This window comes from Ambystoma mexicanum, chromosome 6p (assembly GCF_040938575.1).
Source record: "Ambystoma mexicanum isolate Mex_15411 chromosome 6p, UKY_AmexF1_1, whole genome shotgun sequence".
NCBI lineage: Eukaryota > Metazoa > Chordata > Amphibia > Caudata > Ambystomatidae > Ambystoma > Ambystoma mexicanum.
Window position 1 is genome coordinate 29676189 of NC_090935.1, and position 18054 is coordinate 29694242.

Below are 18054 nucleotides of genomic sequence, written 5' to 3' on the forward strand. Positions count from 1 at the left end.
ACATCTCCGTGACGTCGGAACCAGTACTCTTTTGTACCACGCATGTTTGCTAAAAGATTTGTAATGTTTGATTGTAAAACCTCATCTTTTTCTTGCACTTTTTGTATTAATTGGGTAGCTGACATATTTTGAAAGTGGGTTCCTGATTTCAATATGTGTGCAACTCCGTAACATACTGTTGCTAGTTCACTTTCAAAGAGTAGGTGGAATATGTATTCCACATTTTGTCTAAATCTGGGATCTTCAGAATACATTTGTAACAAGCGGTATTCTGATGCTGTTATCTGAATAGGTCTATCATCGTACCTTCCTCCTTTGCCAGTAGGAAAGAGTAGAGGAAAAGCATGTGCTTCTCTACTTTTTTCCTATACGCTGATTGGTGATCCTTTGGTTTGTCACATTTGGTATGTTTCTAGTGCATCATCTATGGTGTCATTAGAGTGTAAAGGATGAATTGTAATGGTCTAAAATATTGGATACTGTAGCAGGATCTAGAAGTTAAAATTGACTCTTGTGACTCTTGAATTATTTCAGTTGTTTCCCTTACGTTTTCTTCAATATTTATTTATTTGTAGTATTCATTATTGTCTTTTAGATATTGCAAAGCTTGTCTAACTTTATTTAAGTCTACGAGTTGTTGCCAAATTGTTTTGTCTTTTGTAGGCACACCATTTATTAAGACAATTAAAGATTGCTCTATTGGACGTTGCACTCCCAGAGTGTGCACATTTTCTTTAAGATCTAATGGTAAATAAACTAATTTGCCACAAATGCCTTTCTCCAATTCAGAGGGAGGTAATTTTGCTGTTTTTGGTTGAAGGCATATTATTGCTTGAAATGGGTACACTGTTTGAATTATGATGCTCTTGTATAAATTGAGTTGTTGCAGGGGTTTTGGTAGTGGGAATAATTCTAAGTTATTTGTGATAGCACGTTAAGGAGTTTGGTTGTTGTCAAGTTTTGTAGTGCAGTAACTGCAAAGTATTAAGGGATAAGTTATTTCATATTTGTTTTCTGCTATAAGGTAGAGAGCTAATTCAAACAACTTTGGAATCTTCACAGATTTATAAAAAGTTCTGCAACAACATACACACACATGGTTTGGTACTTCAGAGGATGTCCTTTAACATTTTAGTATTTCTTTTTTGTATGTGTGTAGTAGAAGGTTGCCATGTGTGGAATTCTTGCTAGTCTGTTGTAAAGCTATTGCATTTTGTAAGTGGCTTTCACTTCCAAAATATTTTTTCTGGAGATGGTCGATTTCTTCGAGTAGGTCTTTGGCTGTACCATGTAGAAGAATGTTATTTAAATTGGCTAGCGCTAAAGCAGGACCTTTAGCATAGTACAGTTTATAGACTAGATTTCATATAGTTGAATGACGTGTTGATATCATTTTGATAGGATGGAAGGTGCTTTTGCAAATAGGTCCTGAAATGCAGGCTCATGAATGTCCTTGTAGTGCTGTGTATTTGCACACTGGACAGGTATCCATATTTTGCAGTACTTTCATTTTGATTTTGTCTTTGCCTTTCACATGCTGATTGAGGAACTGGCGTAAAGATGTGAAAGATTTTTTGGGAACGTTACACATTGACGTCCATGGCCATTTGTATACTGGACGTTCTGGTTCAGTTGAATGGAGAGGTAATTCTGAGTTAGCTGGCGGTATTTTTGTAACCAGTATTCTTTTCTTGATTTATGGTATTATTATGTTTTTCATACCCTCTTCCACTGCTATGTATGGCAATTGTGTTTGTTTGGTTTTGTTTGTATACTTCTTCATTACAATATGGTTCTGTGCTCGTGGTGTAACTCCATTCACCTCCACAGATATTTAAAAAGTTATTTTTGTTGACATTCCATTTATTGAGATGTCTTTTTTGTAATTTAGTAGTTAGTTTTGTTAGGGGTTTCATTATGTTTAACATTAAAATAAATAACTTTCTTTTGAGAAGGATTGCACTGTCTATCAAAGCTTCTAAGATTAATTTTCTACGTTAGGTTTTAAGGTTTGTGCATGATTTATCTCCTGTTTTTATAAGATTCTGAAGGACTCTGCGGCAGAACATTTTTTGGTATGGTTACTTGCTAGTATATCAAGATTTATAGGAGCAGTTTTAGCAGTAGTGGTAGCTGAATTCTTGTTAATCATTTTCTGTTTCGTTTTACATTTTGATGGAGGAGGCAAAGTTTCTGTACTGGAAGCTTGTTTTGTTTCGCTAAATGACTGTATTAGCTGTTTTGTTTGAACTTTTTGTACAAACTCTGCTAGAGATGGATGCTTATTTTGGACACTTTTATTTTCATTTGCTCTCTTTCTGCGTTGCTTTCTACGGACTTGCTTTTTGGTAGGCATTCTTTGGGGTATTTTAAAAAAAAAGAAGGTATGGGTTGGGCCGTACTGCAATGTATGTGTCCTGTATGCATGAGTGTCTGAGTATGATGGTAAAGATGTGTGTGGTGGTGTCTGATTGTGCATTGGGCAGCTACAATTAGTTGGGAAGGCTATTCTTCTATTTGTGTGTTACTATAGTGCGGTTCAGATGACAGTAGAAACTGAGCTAGTGGTGAGGAGAAGCACTAATAGCAAATCTAATGGTATGAAATTAAAACAGTTCTTTGTTTTGTAGTATGTAGAATTTTAATTCTAGGGATTGAGTTATGCTATTTGTGTTCAAAAATTGGGTATTTGTGTGCCATTCTGCTGGCTAAACCCTGTTTAATAAATGGGGATTTGTGGGCAGAATGGTTTAGAAATCTCTGTTTTTTTGGTGCGCAAATTACATGAATAAACTACACAGTGTGTTTGAGTAACAGTAAGAATATTAAGGTAGTATTGTACTTACTTTTGTGGAATGAGCAGGTTTCTTCGGATATGTTGTTTGTAGTTCATATGCTGCTGATTTTCAGGAGCGTGGTCTTCACTGCAATTGTAAAAGAAAGAAGTTAGTAATTTTGTGTGTTTATAGCACTGATGTTAATTTAGACGTTGATTTTTTATGTTTCTGTAGTAGTATTCTTGTTTGATATCTGAACATAGTGTATGTGTAACGCTCACCTGATTCTCGCAGAGGCGCCGGTCTTGACTGGGCGACTACCGTATCTTCAAAAGTGATGTGTAGCACCCGGTTGGCTCTTTGGGCTGGACCTCTGTGCACTGTATGCCTGACTCGAAGAGTAAGATGTCTGCAGATAGAAAATATGGGATTAATGAACTGGGGTTATTGGGGTGTCCCTATTTCTTTCCTTTTCTCCTCTCCTGTAGAACCCCAAAGGTTAACGCTCTCACCTTAGGTAAGTGAACGCCGAGCTCTCCATCTGCCTCGGGCAGGGTGCTGTAACCAGTTTCTTCACTGGATAGGTAGCGCAGGCCTCTTGACTTCAGAGGAGTGCTGTCCGTCGTTTACTTCACGAACGGTGAGTTCCGAATATTTCAAATGTCTTTAAAAGTCTTTTGTAATGCTGTCTCTTATTTTGCAGGGTTCCGGCGATGGCGGTTGACTGGCTGAAGTGAGTTGAGGATGGACCCGTATGCGTAATAGAAGCGCCTGGAAGCGCGTAAGTAAGCGCTTGTTGCTTGCTTCACGATGCGCACTAACTGTCCTTTTATTTTGCAGGTACCAGTTCGGAGCTGCTGAAGGATGCCGGAATGCCGACTGAGTTCGGCGTGGATGGAGTAATGGCACGTGAGTATTTAACGTTACCCAATGTCTTTAAACGCACCTTCTTTTGTCTTACAGATGCGGGATGCAGCGCCGAAGGCCTCCGGAGCGTGCGAAGAGTTGGTAAGCTTTTGTCTTTCAGATGCCGGAATGCAGTGCGATGACCTCAGGAGCGCGTGAAGAGTAGGTAAGCCTTTGTCTTTCAGATGCAGGAATGCTGCGCGAGGCGTTGATGACAGCCGATGGACCAGGTAAGAGATGCGCTGTCACTGAAGACCGTAGTGCTAACCTGTTCTTTCTTGTCTTTATAGATGTTGCTGAAGACTGGATTCAGGATGGTAAGCCTTTTTCCTTTCGGCCCAGGATCAGATGCAGAAGACACGATGAGCGTTCTGCTGCAGAGGATGCAGAATAACGCAAAGCAAGATTCATCCATCGGGTGTGGTTTAAATAGCCTCCTGTAGTGCTTAGGTGTCTCCTTCCACAGCCACGCCTAGGTCAGAAAAGAGTTCCTGCTTTCCAGAAGAGTTCCAGTGTTCTGAACCTAGGGAGTGGCTCCTGCCCCACCCAACAGGAAAAGTAGTCCCAAACAGAAGAGGATCAGGGGTTCAACTGGCAGGTAAGTAAGCAGCATGGTCTGCTGCAGGTAAGTCCACCCAAGCATTATGAGCCCGGCGCTTGCAGCGCTGGGACTGGGCATATTTATGAGCCTGGCGCCACTGGCGCCAGGACAGGGTCCAAAAGGTCCCAATTGGGACTGGCTGGCACTCGGAACCTGGGTTATGGGTCTGCTTCCAAGGGAGTTGGGTAAGTCCTGGCCTTTTGGAAGCAGAGATCATGACAGTACCCCCCTCAAGGCCCCTCCCAAACCGGGCTTCCCCGGGGGTGTTGGCTTGTCAGGAAATGTTTGATGAAATCTTTTGATTAGACGAGGAGCGTGGACATATTCTGCAGGTTCCCAGGATCTTTCTTGAGGGCCGTAGCCTTTCCAGTCAATTAGGTAAAATAGCTTAGATTTGGAGATCTTGGAGTCCAGGATGCTTTTGACTTCAAACTCGAGTTCTCCAACAACTAGGATAGGTTTTGGGGATTTAGTTAGTCGGGCTTGAGGTTGCACGGGTTTTAAAAGAGAGACGTGGAAGACCGGATGTATCTTCATGTGAGGGGGCAAGTCCAACTTGACCGCTACTGGGTTTACTATGGTAGTGATGGAATAGGGACCAAGGTATCTTGGGTTGAATGTGCGTGGTCCTTTTAGAGGTAGATATTTGGTGGATAACCAGACTTGATCTCCTACTTGATATTGGGGGGCTTCCTTCCGATGTTGATCTGCTCCTTTCTTGTATTGTTCCTTAGCCCTTTGAAGGTGAGAAACGGCTTCCTTAAAAGCTTGGGTGATAGTAGAGTGCAGGTAGTCTACTGCTGGTGTTCCAAGATCTTGGGGTGGATCCAACTCTGAGGTTCGAGGGTGACAGCCGTATAAAAGAAAAAAACGGGGTTTTCCCAGTTCCTGAGTGGACAGAGTTGTTGTAGGCATATTCGGCTATCCAAAGGATATCTTTCCAAGTTTTTTCAGTTTGTTGCAGCATGCAGCGTAAATACTGTTCCAGAGTTTGATTGGTCCTCTCGGTTTGTCCGTCGGTTTGAGGGTGGTGACTGGTCGATAATCTCACATCAATTTGAGCTGACCGACAACAACTTCGCCAAAAATGAGAAATAAATTGACTACCTCGATCCGAAATTAGCACTGAAGGAAAACCGTGCAGTCGGACGATGTTTTCGCGAAATTCTCGGGCCAGAGTTGTTGCTGTTGGCAAGCCTTTGAGTGGAATGAAATGCGCCATCTTGGAGAATAAGTCCACGATTACCAGGATTGCATTGTATCCGGAGCATGGAGGTAGGTCGGTGATGAAGTCCATAGAAAGCGTATGCCAAGGGCGAGGTGGGATGTCAATAGGGCGTAAGAGGCCAGCTGGTCTTTCCTTTTGACTCTTGTTTTGGGCGCATACTCCACAGGACATTATAAAGTCTCTGATATCTTTTTTCCAAGACGGCCACCAGAAGTAGCGCTTGCTCTTTTCTGAGGTTTTGGCCATACCGGGATGTCCTTCCATTAGAGACTCGTGATAACAAGAGATCACCTTTTTCTGTAAATCTGTGCTGGGCAGGTATAATCGTTCCTGGAAATACAATAAGTTGTCCTTTACTGAAAAGTCCTTTCCCTGCAGATGCCAATTCTGTATTTCTGCTGGAGTTATAAGTTGCCTGGTTTTATCCTTAATTTCCTCTATGGATTGTGTGGTTATTACACCCAGAATTCTTTGTTCGGGAATGATAGGTACAGGTTTAGGGTTGGTCAAGTGTTCCTCCACTCCCATCCGAGAAAGGGCATCAGCTTTACCGTTTTTTGTACCAGGTCGATAGGTAATTATGAAGTCAAACTCGGCAAAGAATAGTGCCCAACGGAGTTGTCTAGAGGATTGGGCTTTTGCGGTTTTCAAATATTGCAGGTTTCGGTGATCCGTAATCACAGTAACGGTGTGTCGGGCCCCCAGAAGATAATGCCGCCAAGCCTTAAAGGCAGACTTGATAGCCAGAAGTTCCTTATCAGTAATAGTGTAATTGATCTCAGGAGGCGAGAATTTGCGAGACCAGAATGCCACGGGATGTAACTGATTGGTTACTGGGTCCTTCTGTGATAGAACTGCCCCCATGGCAAGGCTCGAAGCATCAGTTTCAACGATGTAGGGGAGTTCGGGGAGAGGATATTTTAGAATTGGTGCAGAGATAAATTTTGTCTTCAAATTCTGGAAAGCTTGTTCCGCCTCGGTAGACCATTCAAAACGTTTGTTTTTCTTTAACAAGGCGGTGATGGGCTGGACTATTCGAGAGAATTCGGGGATAAACCTGCGGTAAAAGTTGGCGAAGCCTAACATACTTTGAACCCCTTTTACGGAGGATGGTGATAGCCATTTGAGAATTGCATCGACCTTCCTTGAATCCATACGCACTCCGCTAGGTGATAATATGAATCCCAAGAATTCAACTTCAGTCACGTTGAAAACACATTTTTCCAACTTAGCGAAAAGTCTGTGTTGACGCAACCTCTCGAGGACCATTTTCACGTGTTTCCGATGTTCAGATTCCGATAAAGAATAAATGAAGATGTTGTCAATGTAAACGACAACACATACATCTATGAGTTCTCTGAGGACATCGTTCATAAAATATTGAAAGGCGGCCGGGGCATTGCAAAGTCCGAAGGGCATGACCTGATATTCGAATAGCCCATACTTGGTGCGGAAGACCGTCTTCCATTCATCGCCCTCTTTTACTTGTACCAAGTGGTAGGCTCTTCTAAGATCCAGCTTTGTATATATGCATGCTCTTCTGACTTGGTCCAGGAGTTCAGGGATTAAAGGTAACGGATATCTATTCTTAACGGTGATCTGGTTCAGGGCGCGGTAATCTATACAAGTTCTAAGGTCCCCTTCTTTTTTTGGAACGAAGAACAAAGCTGAAGAAGCAGGGGACTTAGAAGGACGAATAAACCCATTCGCTAGGTATTGATCCAGGTATTGTCGGAGGTGAAGGTTCTCAGGCTCGGTGAGGGCATAAATTCTGCTACACGGAGGAGTAGATCCAGGTATCAGGTCTATCTGGCAGTCATAGGACCTATGAGGAGGTAGAGAGTCAGCCTGACCCTTCCGGAAAACATCTTGGAATTCTAGGTATTTGGGAGGTAACTGAGGAGTCTCTGAAGAAATTGCTGCTAGAGCAACACCAGGTGGAGGGTGACAAGTAGAGACACATTCTGGGAACTGAACCGTTCTTGCTCGCCAATCGATCCGAGGATTGTGTTTCTCTAACCAAGGTATCCCTAGAATAATCTGGAACTGAGGGGCCTTGATCACATCGAACACGATCTTCTCATGGTGTTCATCTTGACTTACTAGCTTCACTTCTTGAGTGGTATGCGTTACTGGTCCGGAGGCTATCTCCGTACCATCCACCGTAGTAATGACGTCCTTTACAGCCTTGGGACAAAGAGTTAGATTCATCCTCAAAACCATTTCCTGATCCACATAATTGCCGATGGCACCGCTGTCGACGTAAGCTTCAATCGCATGTAATCGATCCGGATGATCAGGGCTAATGAGGACCATAGGTATCACGAAATGCGAGGTCACGGAACTGGTTTTAACGCTCGGCAAGAGGACCTCTATTCTTGTCGGGCGAGGTCGTTTCCCTGCTCAGAGTTTGTGACCTTGGTAACTGCAGCTCCTACCGCCTTCTTGGCTGGTTTCACCGGACAGTCTCGAAGAAAGTGCCCTGAGTTTCCGCAATAGAGGCATAATTGCAACTGTTTTCTCCTTTCCCGCTCCTTTTGTGTTAGTGGTCCTTTCAGGCCCCCTATTTGCATGGGTTCCCCGGAGTCTACTCCTTTGGAAGAAGTTGGTGGTTTGGAAAATACTCGAGCATCAAACTTGGAACGATCGGCCTTCCTGTTCTGCAGTCTGTGATCTATTTGAACGACTAAGTCTATATAATCCAAACAGTCTTGTGGGGGATTCACTACTTGGGCTAAAACGTCTTTTAGCTCTCCACGTAGACCTCTATAAAACAGCGTAATCCTTTTGTCCTCAGGCCATTGAGTTTCCACTATTAGTCTGTTGAAAGATGCAATATAAGCCAAAAGGTCTTGATTACCCTGTCGCAACGAAAGAAGCTCATTGTCCAAGGCCTGCCCCTGTGAATGTCTTGCAAACAGTTTTCCCATACTAAGCTGAAAGGCTTGAAAATCATGGAGAACCGGATCATCTTGATTAACTAGAGGGATCGACCAGTCTGCCGCATTGCCACTAAGGTACGAAAGCACAAAAGCTACTTTAGCTTGATCAGTTGGAAAGGCTGCTGGCCGGCATAAAAAATGCAACCGGCACTGATTGATAAATACTGCAAACCTCTTTGGGTCACCAGAAAATCGTTCGGGCGGAGCCAGAGGTACATTCCCAGGTAGGTTGATCTGCACTGGATTCATAGGGGATGTTGAAGGAAGATTTGCCCCTGATGCGGGTAACGGGGTCTGTCCGGCTTGTGACTGTAGCAATTGTCTAGCAAGATCGTCTGTTCGCTCCTTGGAAATAATTAGTTCCCTTCTTAGAGCATTCGTTTCCTGACGAGCTGCATGCACTTCTGCCCTTAGTTCCCCAAGTAACCGGGCTAGGTGGTCGGTATCCGAGGTTTCCATAGCGCCTGGGCGAGAGTTTTGCGGTTGGCTTTGCGTTCTGTAACGCTCACCTGATTCTCGCAGAGGCGCCGGTCTTGACTGGGCGACTACCGTATCTTCAAAAGTGATGTGTAGCACCCGGTTGGCTCTTTGGGCTGGACCTCTGTGCACTGTATGCCTGACTCGAAGAGTAAGATGTCTGCAGATAGAAAATATGGGATTAATGAACTGGGGTTATTGGGGTGTCCCTATCTCTTTCCTTTTCTCCTCTCCTGTAGAACCCCAAAGGTTAACGCTCTCACCTTAGGTAAGTGAACGCCGAGCTCTCCATCTGCCTCGGGGCAGGGTGCTGTAACCAGTTTCTTCACTGGATAGGTAGCGCAGGCCTCTTGACTTCAGAGGACTGCTGTCCGTCGTTTACTTCACGAACGGTGAGTTCCGAGCATTTCAAGTGTCTTTAAAAGTCTTTTGTAATGCTGTCTCTTATTTTGCAGGGTTCCGGCGATGGCGGTTGACTGGCTGAAGTGAGTTGAGGATGGACCCGTATGCGGAATAGAAGCGCCTGGAAGCGCGTAAGTAAGCGCTTGTTGCTTGCTTCACGATGCGCACTAACTGTCCTTTTATTTTGCAGGTACCAGTTCGGAGCTGCTGAAGGATGCCGGAATGCCCACTGAGGTCGGCGTGGATGGAGTAATGGCACGTGAGTATTGAACGTTACCCAATGTCTTTAAACGCACCTTCTCTTGTCTTACAGATGCGGGATGCAGCGCCGAAGGCCTCCGGAGCGTGCGAAGAGTTGGTAAGCTTTTGTCTTTCAGATGCCGGAATGCAGTGCGATGACCTCCGGAGCGTGCGAAGAGGCGTTGATGACAGCCGATGGACCAGGTAAGAGATGCGCTGCCACTGAAGACCGTAGTGCTAACCTGTTCTTTCTTTGTCTTTATAGATGTTGCTGAAGACTGGATTCAGGATGGTAAGCCTTTTTCCTTTAGGCCCAGGATCAGATGCAGAAGACACGATGAGCGTTCTGCTGCAGAGGATGCAGAATAACGCAAAGCAAGATTCATCCATCGGGTGTGGTTTAAATAGCCTCCTGTAGTGCTTAGGTGTCTCCTTCCACAGCCACGCCTAGGTAAGAAAAGAGTTCCTGCTTTCCAGAAGAGTTCCAGTGTTTTGAACCTAGGGAGTGGCTCCTGCCCCACCCAACAGGAAAAGTAGTCCCAAACAGAAGAGGATCAGGGGTTCAACTGGCAGGTAAGTAAGCAGCATGGTCTGCTGCAGGTAAGTCCACCCAAGCATTATGAGCCCGGCGCTTGCAGCGCTGGGACTGGGCATATTTATGAGCCTGGCGCCACTGGCGCCAGGACAGGGTCCAAAAGGTCCCAATTGGGACTGGCTGGCACTCGGAACCTGGGTTATGGGTCTGCTTCCAAGGGAGTTGGGTAAGTCCTGGCCTTTTGGAAGCAGAGATCATGACAGTATGCATGCATTTCATTTGACTATGTACAGCCTTTATATTGTATTTACAATTTGTTATTTCAACATGCTTTGCAAATGAGTAGAATTTTAAGTGTATGAAATTCACTTGGTTTTTTAAAGCTGTGTTGTAGATAGCAGACAGGTTTCGAAGTGACAGTTGATTATAGTAGATGGGAAAAAATGCAATAAGGTCATTTTATAGGTCATGCAGGTTTAGTGGCATTACTCTGTTTCTATGCATTCATAAGAGTTGTACATGTACTGTGAATAAAATATGCATACCTGTAGTTTGTATTCATCCATGTGAATATGCATGCAGCTATAAGTAAAAATCTTGGAGACTTGTACAGTAGTTTTGTAGTAGGTGCTTTCCAATGATATGAGACTTGTACTCAGATTGATCAACAGTACATTTGAAGTGCTGAACTCTGATGATGGAGTTAGATGTAGAGGTCTTGGATGTAATTGGTGGATGGTTGTGTGACTGCTTAGCTGTGTCCAATGAGTGAATGGATTCGTGAGTGATGTGGAAAGGGTAGAAGGGCTGGCTAAGAGTTACGCGCTTCGCAGACACCGCGGCTGTCCGCGTGTAGGGCGTGCTACATCCAGGGTATTCCAGCAAATCCAGCATGGAAAGGGGACTGTAGGGATCAGCCAATCAGATGTTGAGGTTGTGGCTTTGTATTGAAAGAGACTGTGGGCCTCATTACAACCCAGGCGGTAAGTTCCCTACTTTACCACCATGGTGTAAACGCCGTTTACACCATGGTGGATGGCGGATTTACCGCCCCATTCCAAGGTGAGTGGGGCGGTAAATCCCCATTCCCCATTTACCCTTCCCCATTCCCATTTTTGCCCCATAGGGCATAATGGGAGTGGGGAAGGCGCTAATTACGGCACCGTAAATTATGGTGCCGTAATTAGCACCAAGGCGGGTTTGCGCCTTGCATTTTAACGGCTGCTAAAAGCAGGCGTTAAAATGGTAATCAGGCGTTAAGGGTTAACGGCGCCGACGGCGCCGTTAAACCCTTAACGCCTGGGTTGTAATGAGGCCCTGTGTGTAGTGAATATGGCAGAGGTGGAGAAAGTCAGGGTGTTGGTGCTTGGAGATATGTTTGTGCATGGTTTACATCAGTATGCTCAATCCAGGAATGTGGCAAACAATTTCGATGTTAAAGGAGTGGAGGTGCTTTGGAGCACTGTGCCTGATTACAATGTACAGGCAATTGTACATTGTGGAAGTTTACTGACTAGTTTCTGGTAACTTGTGTTCTTACTGTTGTGTAGGTCTGCTCTTGCTCCTAGCTGTGCATTTTCTGTGAGGTAATTATGTTGGAGGCATATCTTTTTTGTTTTGGTATATCCCATTTTAGTACATATGGTATTTAAATGGACGGTTGATGTGTTAGATATATAGGTTTCACTACTTATTTATTATTACATATAATGTGTTTATGTGTTGCTTTTTGAAGTTGTGCAGTGTTTATATGGCATGATAGAACATTTTAAGATACCCCCTGAGTGTTTGGTTAGTGCTGATGCTGTCCGTGTCCTTTTGCGGACATACTCACAGTCGGCGGACATGAAAATCATTAGTAGGCGGTTCAGTATGTTCGATGTTACTTGTATATAAAATATGGGAATCCTAGTAAACATCTATCAAATTCACACTATGAAAATGTATATTCAGTAAAAAAACTTTGATAAAGGGAGGTTATGGTTAAGTTGTACTACTAAAAACTGATGAAATTCAGTAAAAAAAACTTTGTTAAAGGGACGTTATGGTTCCAAGTAAAACCGAAAACCCCCTGAAATTCGCCAGTTATGGTAAGATAAGCAACCATAACTTGCGCCACCACTGTGCACTGCTAAGACTAACACCCAGGACATCAAAGATGACATCACTGATGACACAACATGTCTGACTCGCCCTTTTTTCCTTTACTGATATATCTAGGCCAGTAACATTCAGGAACTAAAAATTCACTATACTATGGTACAAACGTGTACAGACTTTTAATGAAAGGTAAATGCACATGTGATGTCATCAGTGATGTCATCAATGCCAGGTAGGGTAGGGGAGAAGGGATATAGGACTGAAATTAGAGGGTATTGGAGAATTCAGTGAAGGTTTTTGAAGGATAGGGAGGATAGTGGCATGTATACATGGAGAAGGAAAGCATGAAGAGTGAGATATTGAAGAGTGAGATATTGAAGAGACCTGTAAGCTAAGGAAGTAAAGGGGAGCAGACTTTAGAGATAAGAGAGTAAGGAGTAGGATCCGAGGGAGCTTAGGTGGGGTGAGCTCAGAACAGAAGTAGAGCAATGTCTGAGTTAGAAAGAGATGAAATATGGACATCAAGGCAGAGTGAAAGGGGTAGAGGAGGGGGGAATAGAGAGGAAAGGATGTACAGGAAATATCTCCAGCCATCAAACCGTTTCCAAGACAAGGAGGTGATTAGATAGCTGTTAAATGAGGACACATTTGCCTATATTTTTATAGGCAAATTTATCTTTTACGGGGTATGTGTTTCGGGGTATTTAAATATCTAAATATATCCCGAAACGAACATATTTCAGCAACCTGGATACAACACAAGTGGCTCTCCATAAATGAAAACATTAAACTCAAATCCTATGTCTTACCTCCAAAGCACTGCAGCACACGGCACCCCCTATCTCACAGAAAAATTCACCAGGAGATCCCCACACATAACACTAGATCCACAGATACGTCCTGCCTGACAGTTCCTAGGTTTAATGTTAAAAGATCCGGCGGATCTAGCTTCCCGGTCCTGGCCTCCCAACTATGGAACTCCCCCACCACCAGCTAACGTTAGGGCTATTCAAACATTTGACAACTTCAGGAGAAGCGTCATATCTTGGATACTCAGTGATAACTAAATCACTACCGTATAGTACTTGTGTGTACACAAATTACCTTCTGTATTTGTCTTTTACTGAAGCATGTACTTACCTTTTTGCTCTTGTCCATTACTGATGCATGTATTTAACCTTTGCCAATGTGCTATACGATTTTGAGTGTATGTATTCCACCCTCTGCCTAAGGGACTGCCATAATCATGTAACTGTACTTTAAAGCGCCCAGATAACATTCAGGAACTAAAAATTCACTATACTATAGTACAAACATGTACAGACTTTTAATGAAAGGTAAATGCACATGTGATGTCATCAGTGATGTCATCAATGACAGGTAGGGTAGGGGAGAAGGGATATAGGACTGAAATTAGAGGGTATTGAAGAATTCAGTGAAGGTTTTTCAAGGATAGGGATGATAGTGGCATGTATACATGGAGAAGGAAAGCATGAAGAGTGAGATATTGAAGAGTGAGATATTGAAGAGACCTGTAAGCTAAGGAAGTAAAGGGGAGCAGACTTTAGAGATAAGAGAGTAAGGAGTAGGATCCGAGGGAGCTTAGCTGGGGTGAGCTCAGAACAGAGGTAGAGCAATGTCTGAGTTAGAAAGAGATGAAATATGGACATCAAGGCAGAGTGAAAGGGGTAGAGTAGAGGGGGGAATAGAGAGGAAAGGATGTACACTCTGGGTCAGGTGCGCTATATAAATAAAATAAACAAACTAAACAAACAAACAAACAAACTTTTGCAATAATTACATTATCTTGTACAGAGATGAAAATAAGGTCTAGTAAGTAAATTAGCTTTTGTCAGTATATTTGCAAAAATGTAAAGAATATTTTTGCTCATTGGCTGTGGGTTTATGGTGTTTTTCTGCGGATGTGTTACTTTAGAAAACCCCTGGCCTCTACCCATAGTTTTTTCAGTCAATTCTTTACTAGAACATTTTGTTGCAACTTGTAATGTGGCCCAATGGTGGCTTGCTCAGAGGCGTGAAGGGCAGGAAGGCGATGCACAGTGTCAATGGCAGGTCTCTGCTCTCTGCATGGGTAGAGGAGTCAGGATATTATTGTCTACTTATGATATATTTTGCTCTTTCGACAGCTTAACCGCTTTCTCCGGAGGATTCGCTTTAAGACGCCCGCTGGTTACGAGTTTGCTTTTGATGACACAGAAGATGCTCCAGCTCAGTATGATATTCTAAACTGGGTTTTCTATCCTAATGGAACCATCGCAAGCTTCCAAGTGGGAACATTTGACTCCTCAGCTCCCCCAGATCGTCGTCTTTTTATTAACCAAAGCTCAATTTTATGGCATCGTGAGGGGCCTGACCTCCAGCAGGTGAGTGAGAATGTCAGTCCCATGCAGCACTTCACATGTTCCCACCAGTGTGCACTATATCTGCATGCATGTGTGATTCTCTGTATGCGTATCATTGCCCCATTTAGGATTCATGCACACCCGCACGTACATGATATGATGTGATAAGTTATTTACACAAGTGTTTCTAGACGTGACAAGACAAGGGAGAGAAGACAGACGGAGGACAAGACAAATGATCTTACTAGGCCTTGTGTCATTCAGATTCTGTAAGTGTGAGGCCGACAAGTGAAAGGGTAAAGGGAGGGGGAAGTGCAAGGGAGAGGGGAGAACAAAACAGGCAAGGAATGCTCTGAGGAAGTGAAGCCAGGCCAGCACAGCTCTGAGTAGTGCAAGGAGAACAAGGGACTGTAGGGTAACAGTTACAGCCCCTAAGTGCATGGTAGGCCTGGGGCAGTAAAAGGGTGCCTGATAGAGAAAGAGCCTGGTACTCAGTGAGACTCTGAGGGTAGCCAAGCAACCAGTCGGGACAGCCCACAGGTAGGATCAGTAGGGAGGTAGGTCAGCAGGGGAGTGAGAGAGAGAAAGCAGAGAAGAAGAGGAACATTCTGAGCTGCTTCCGGAACCTCAGGTGGTCCGGCTCAAGTTTTAGAGGGCTAGGGAGGCTATTCCAGAGAGAGGCACCTGCAGATCTACCTCCCACTCTCTGCCTGGAGAAGCATCTAACCCTTAGAAAGTTTGAGGTAGCTGAGCGAACGGCTCAAGAAGGAAGGTATTTTGGATGAGAGCATGGATGAGAGCATTGAATGTAGTGCTGGCCCTGGCCCCAGAAAGCATTGTGGATAATGCAAAGGGTCTTGAACTTGATCCTTGCAGCCAACGGGAGCCAGTGGAGAGGATACAGTGCTGGAGGGATACAGTCCCTGGGCTTGAGATCAAGGACAATCTTGCAGTCCCTGTTCCACATACAGTGCCCTAGATAAGCTTTCTCTACACCTGCAGAGGTTATTATTCCCAGTCTGCTGAAGCCATTCTTCACATACACCTGCACATGCTGTTTCCTCAGAGCTGTGTGAACAGCTGCAGACTCTGTGCTGTTAAGAGACCTGTAGATGGCACTTGTGCATCTGTGCACTTTATGCACTCCGTATGCTGCCTGCACCTCCAGAATTCCTCTGTGCCTTATGGTATGTATTCCCTGTGCATCATCAATGCCCGATTCATTACCCTTCAATTACGCATGTATATCTCATGTAGTATGTGGCATGATGCCCTGTGCACTCAAGTTCAATCTGCCTGCTATGGGATTCACCTGGAATGTTCAATACCATAAGGTCAAACCTGAGTCCATGAATTAATGAAGATGGCCTGTATGGTATATGGCTGGGATGATACCACTGTAAGGCAAGTCCCACGTTCTGTGGCAAAAATCAATTCAAAAAGCAAAAAAAGAATGCACGAGATATGAGAAAAACAAGAATATATTATAACACAGCCCAGCCCGGCAATTATCAAAAATACATTCAACAGGATCACAAAAGATGGCTGCTTCTATAGCAAACTACCGAAGAGAAAAGACAACAAACATTACGGGTTATTCATATTTTCCTCACCTCTGATTTGACATTGTCATTTGCAGTATAGGTGAATCCATACATTACCTAACTCTATTGGCCTATTCTATCCTTGTGACGGGATCAAGATGTTATGTTACACACATTTATAGAGTGCACAAACACCCGAAGGCACCACGGCGCTCGGATGAATTAAGAGCTACCATAAGCAGAATTAGAACATAGATGTTTTGAGCATACGCCGAAAGGTAAGATGATCAGCTGTCATCCGCAGTGGCAGGGGAGTAGCATTCCAGCCATGGCAGCAGCCACAGAAAAGGCCTGGCCACCAGAACGCATCAGTCTAAAACTGGAGACCTTGACCAGGAAGGCAGAGTGGGAGCAGAGACATCATGTAGGCACGTAATGGGGGAACTTTACTTGAATATATTCTGGCCCGAGGCCATTAAAAGGCCCGATGTACCATGCACAATGATTTGAACAGAATCCTCTTGTCCACAGGAAGCCAGTGGAGCTGCCTCAGAAGAGGGGTAATGTGGGTTCCAATAGGAGGCTGAAGAATAGCTCTGACAGCGGCGTTCTGTAGTAGTTGTAGCCGATGAAACACATAGCGGGGCTGGGAAAGATAAAGTGAGTTACAGTAGTCTAGACCACTCAGCATGAGGACTGATACCAGCGGAGCACAGCATTTTTCTGGCACAAAAGGGAGTACCTTCTGGAGTATGCGCAGCTTAAAATGACCACTCTTACATACTGCAGCAACCTGGGCATCCATAGCAAGAGAGGGGGATAACAACCCCAAAATTCTTTACGGATACCACAGGGACCGGAAGAGGGCCAAGAGAGGCTGGCCAGCCCTCATTGGGCCAATAAAGGAGGGGTGAGGTGGTACCGACCACTAATATCTCCATCTTGCTACCATTTAGTTTGAGCCAGTTAGATGACATCCATTCCCCAACCTCCTGAAGACACAGCCTGAATTGACTGGCCGTATTGGCATGATGAAGATCAAGACGGACCAGAATTTGGGTGTCGTCGACGTAGGAATAATAGCAGAAGCCATAGGATTGAAGAAGAGTCAAAAGATGCCTAATATACAGGTTGAAAAGAATCAAGGAAAGGGCAGACCCCTGTGAAAGACAGCACAACAGTGAAACTGGGCTAAAGCAAAAAGGAGGGAGAGACATAGATTGTGAGCGGTCGGCCAGAAAGGAGACAAACCAGTCCAGGACCTTGCCAGACAGCCCGGCAGTAGAGAGGTGGAAGATAAGGGTGAGATGGTCAACGATATCGAACGCAGCTGAAAGATCTAAAAGACCAACTGCGCCGACACCTCCCTGGTCCACCAAACAAGCCAAGTCATTGAGCACCTAGTTCAGGACTGATTCAGTTCCCCTGCCAGGCCGAAAATTCCAGTAAAGTGGAAAGTAGAGGAGAGACCAAGGCTTCCAACAATTTCATAAGAAATGGAAGTAGCAAAATAGACCGATAATTGGCTAACACCTTAGGGTCAAGTGAGGTTTTTTTAATAGAGGGATCACAAGAGCGTGTTTAAGTGTGGGGGGATTGATGCCCTCACTAAAGGAGGCATTTACAGCTGCACTAACTTGAGAGATAATAGCCTTCAAGTTTTCCTTCAAAAGCCACAGTGGAATGGGATCAGTGGGAGACGCTGATTTCAGCCCCAGAATGGCAGCAAGAATGTCTGATTCTAGAAAAGTGCGGAATGAAGACCATGTTCTATCTTCGTGAGAGGACTCAGTCAATATATTAGCGACTGGAGAGCATGTTATATCGTTATTAATGTTGTTGAGAATAGCGGCAATCCTAGACAAAAAATAAGATGATAGAGAGTCACATAGTGACTGAGAAGGGGTGACCTGCATGCTAGTCATTGCAGGGGAAGAAA

The 18054-nt window shown here is 44.3% G+C and overlaps 1 protein-coding gene across 1 annotated transcript in view; it reads left to right on the forward strand.

Moving 5' to 3' along the window:
- LOC138510645 (vomeronasal type-2 receptor 26-like) overlaps positions 1–18054 on the forward strand; it is a 219785-nt gene that overhangs the window by 25666 nt on the left and 176065 nt on the right. The window contains exon 2 of the mRNA XM_069626433.1: positions 14356–14592. Within this exon, the coding sequence (XP_069482534.1) occupies positions 14356–14592 (237 nt within the window). The remainder of the gene's footprint in view (positions 1–14355; positions 14593–18054) is intronic.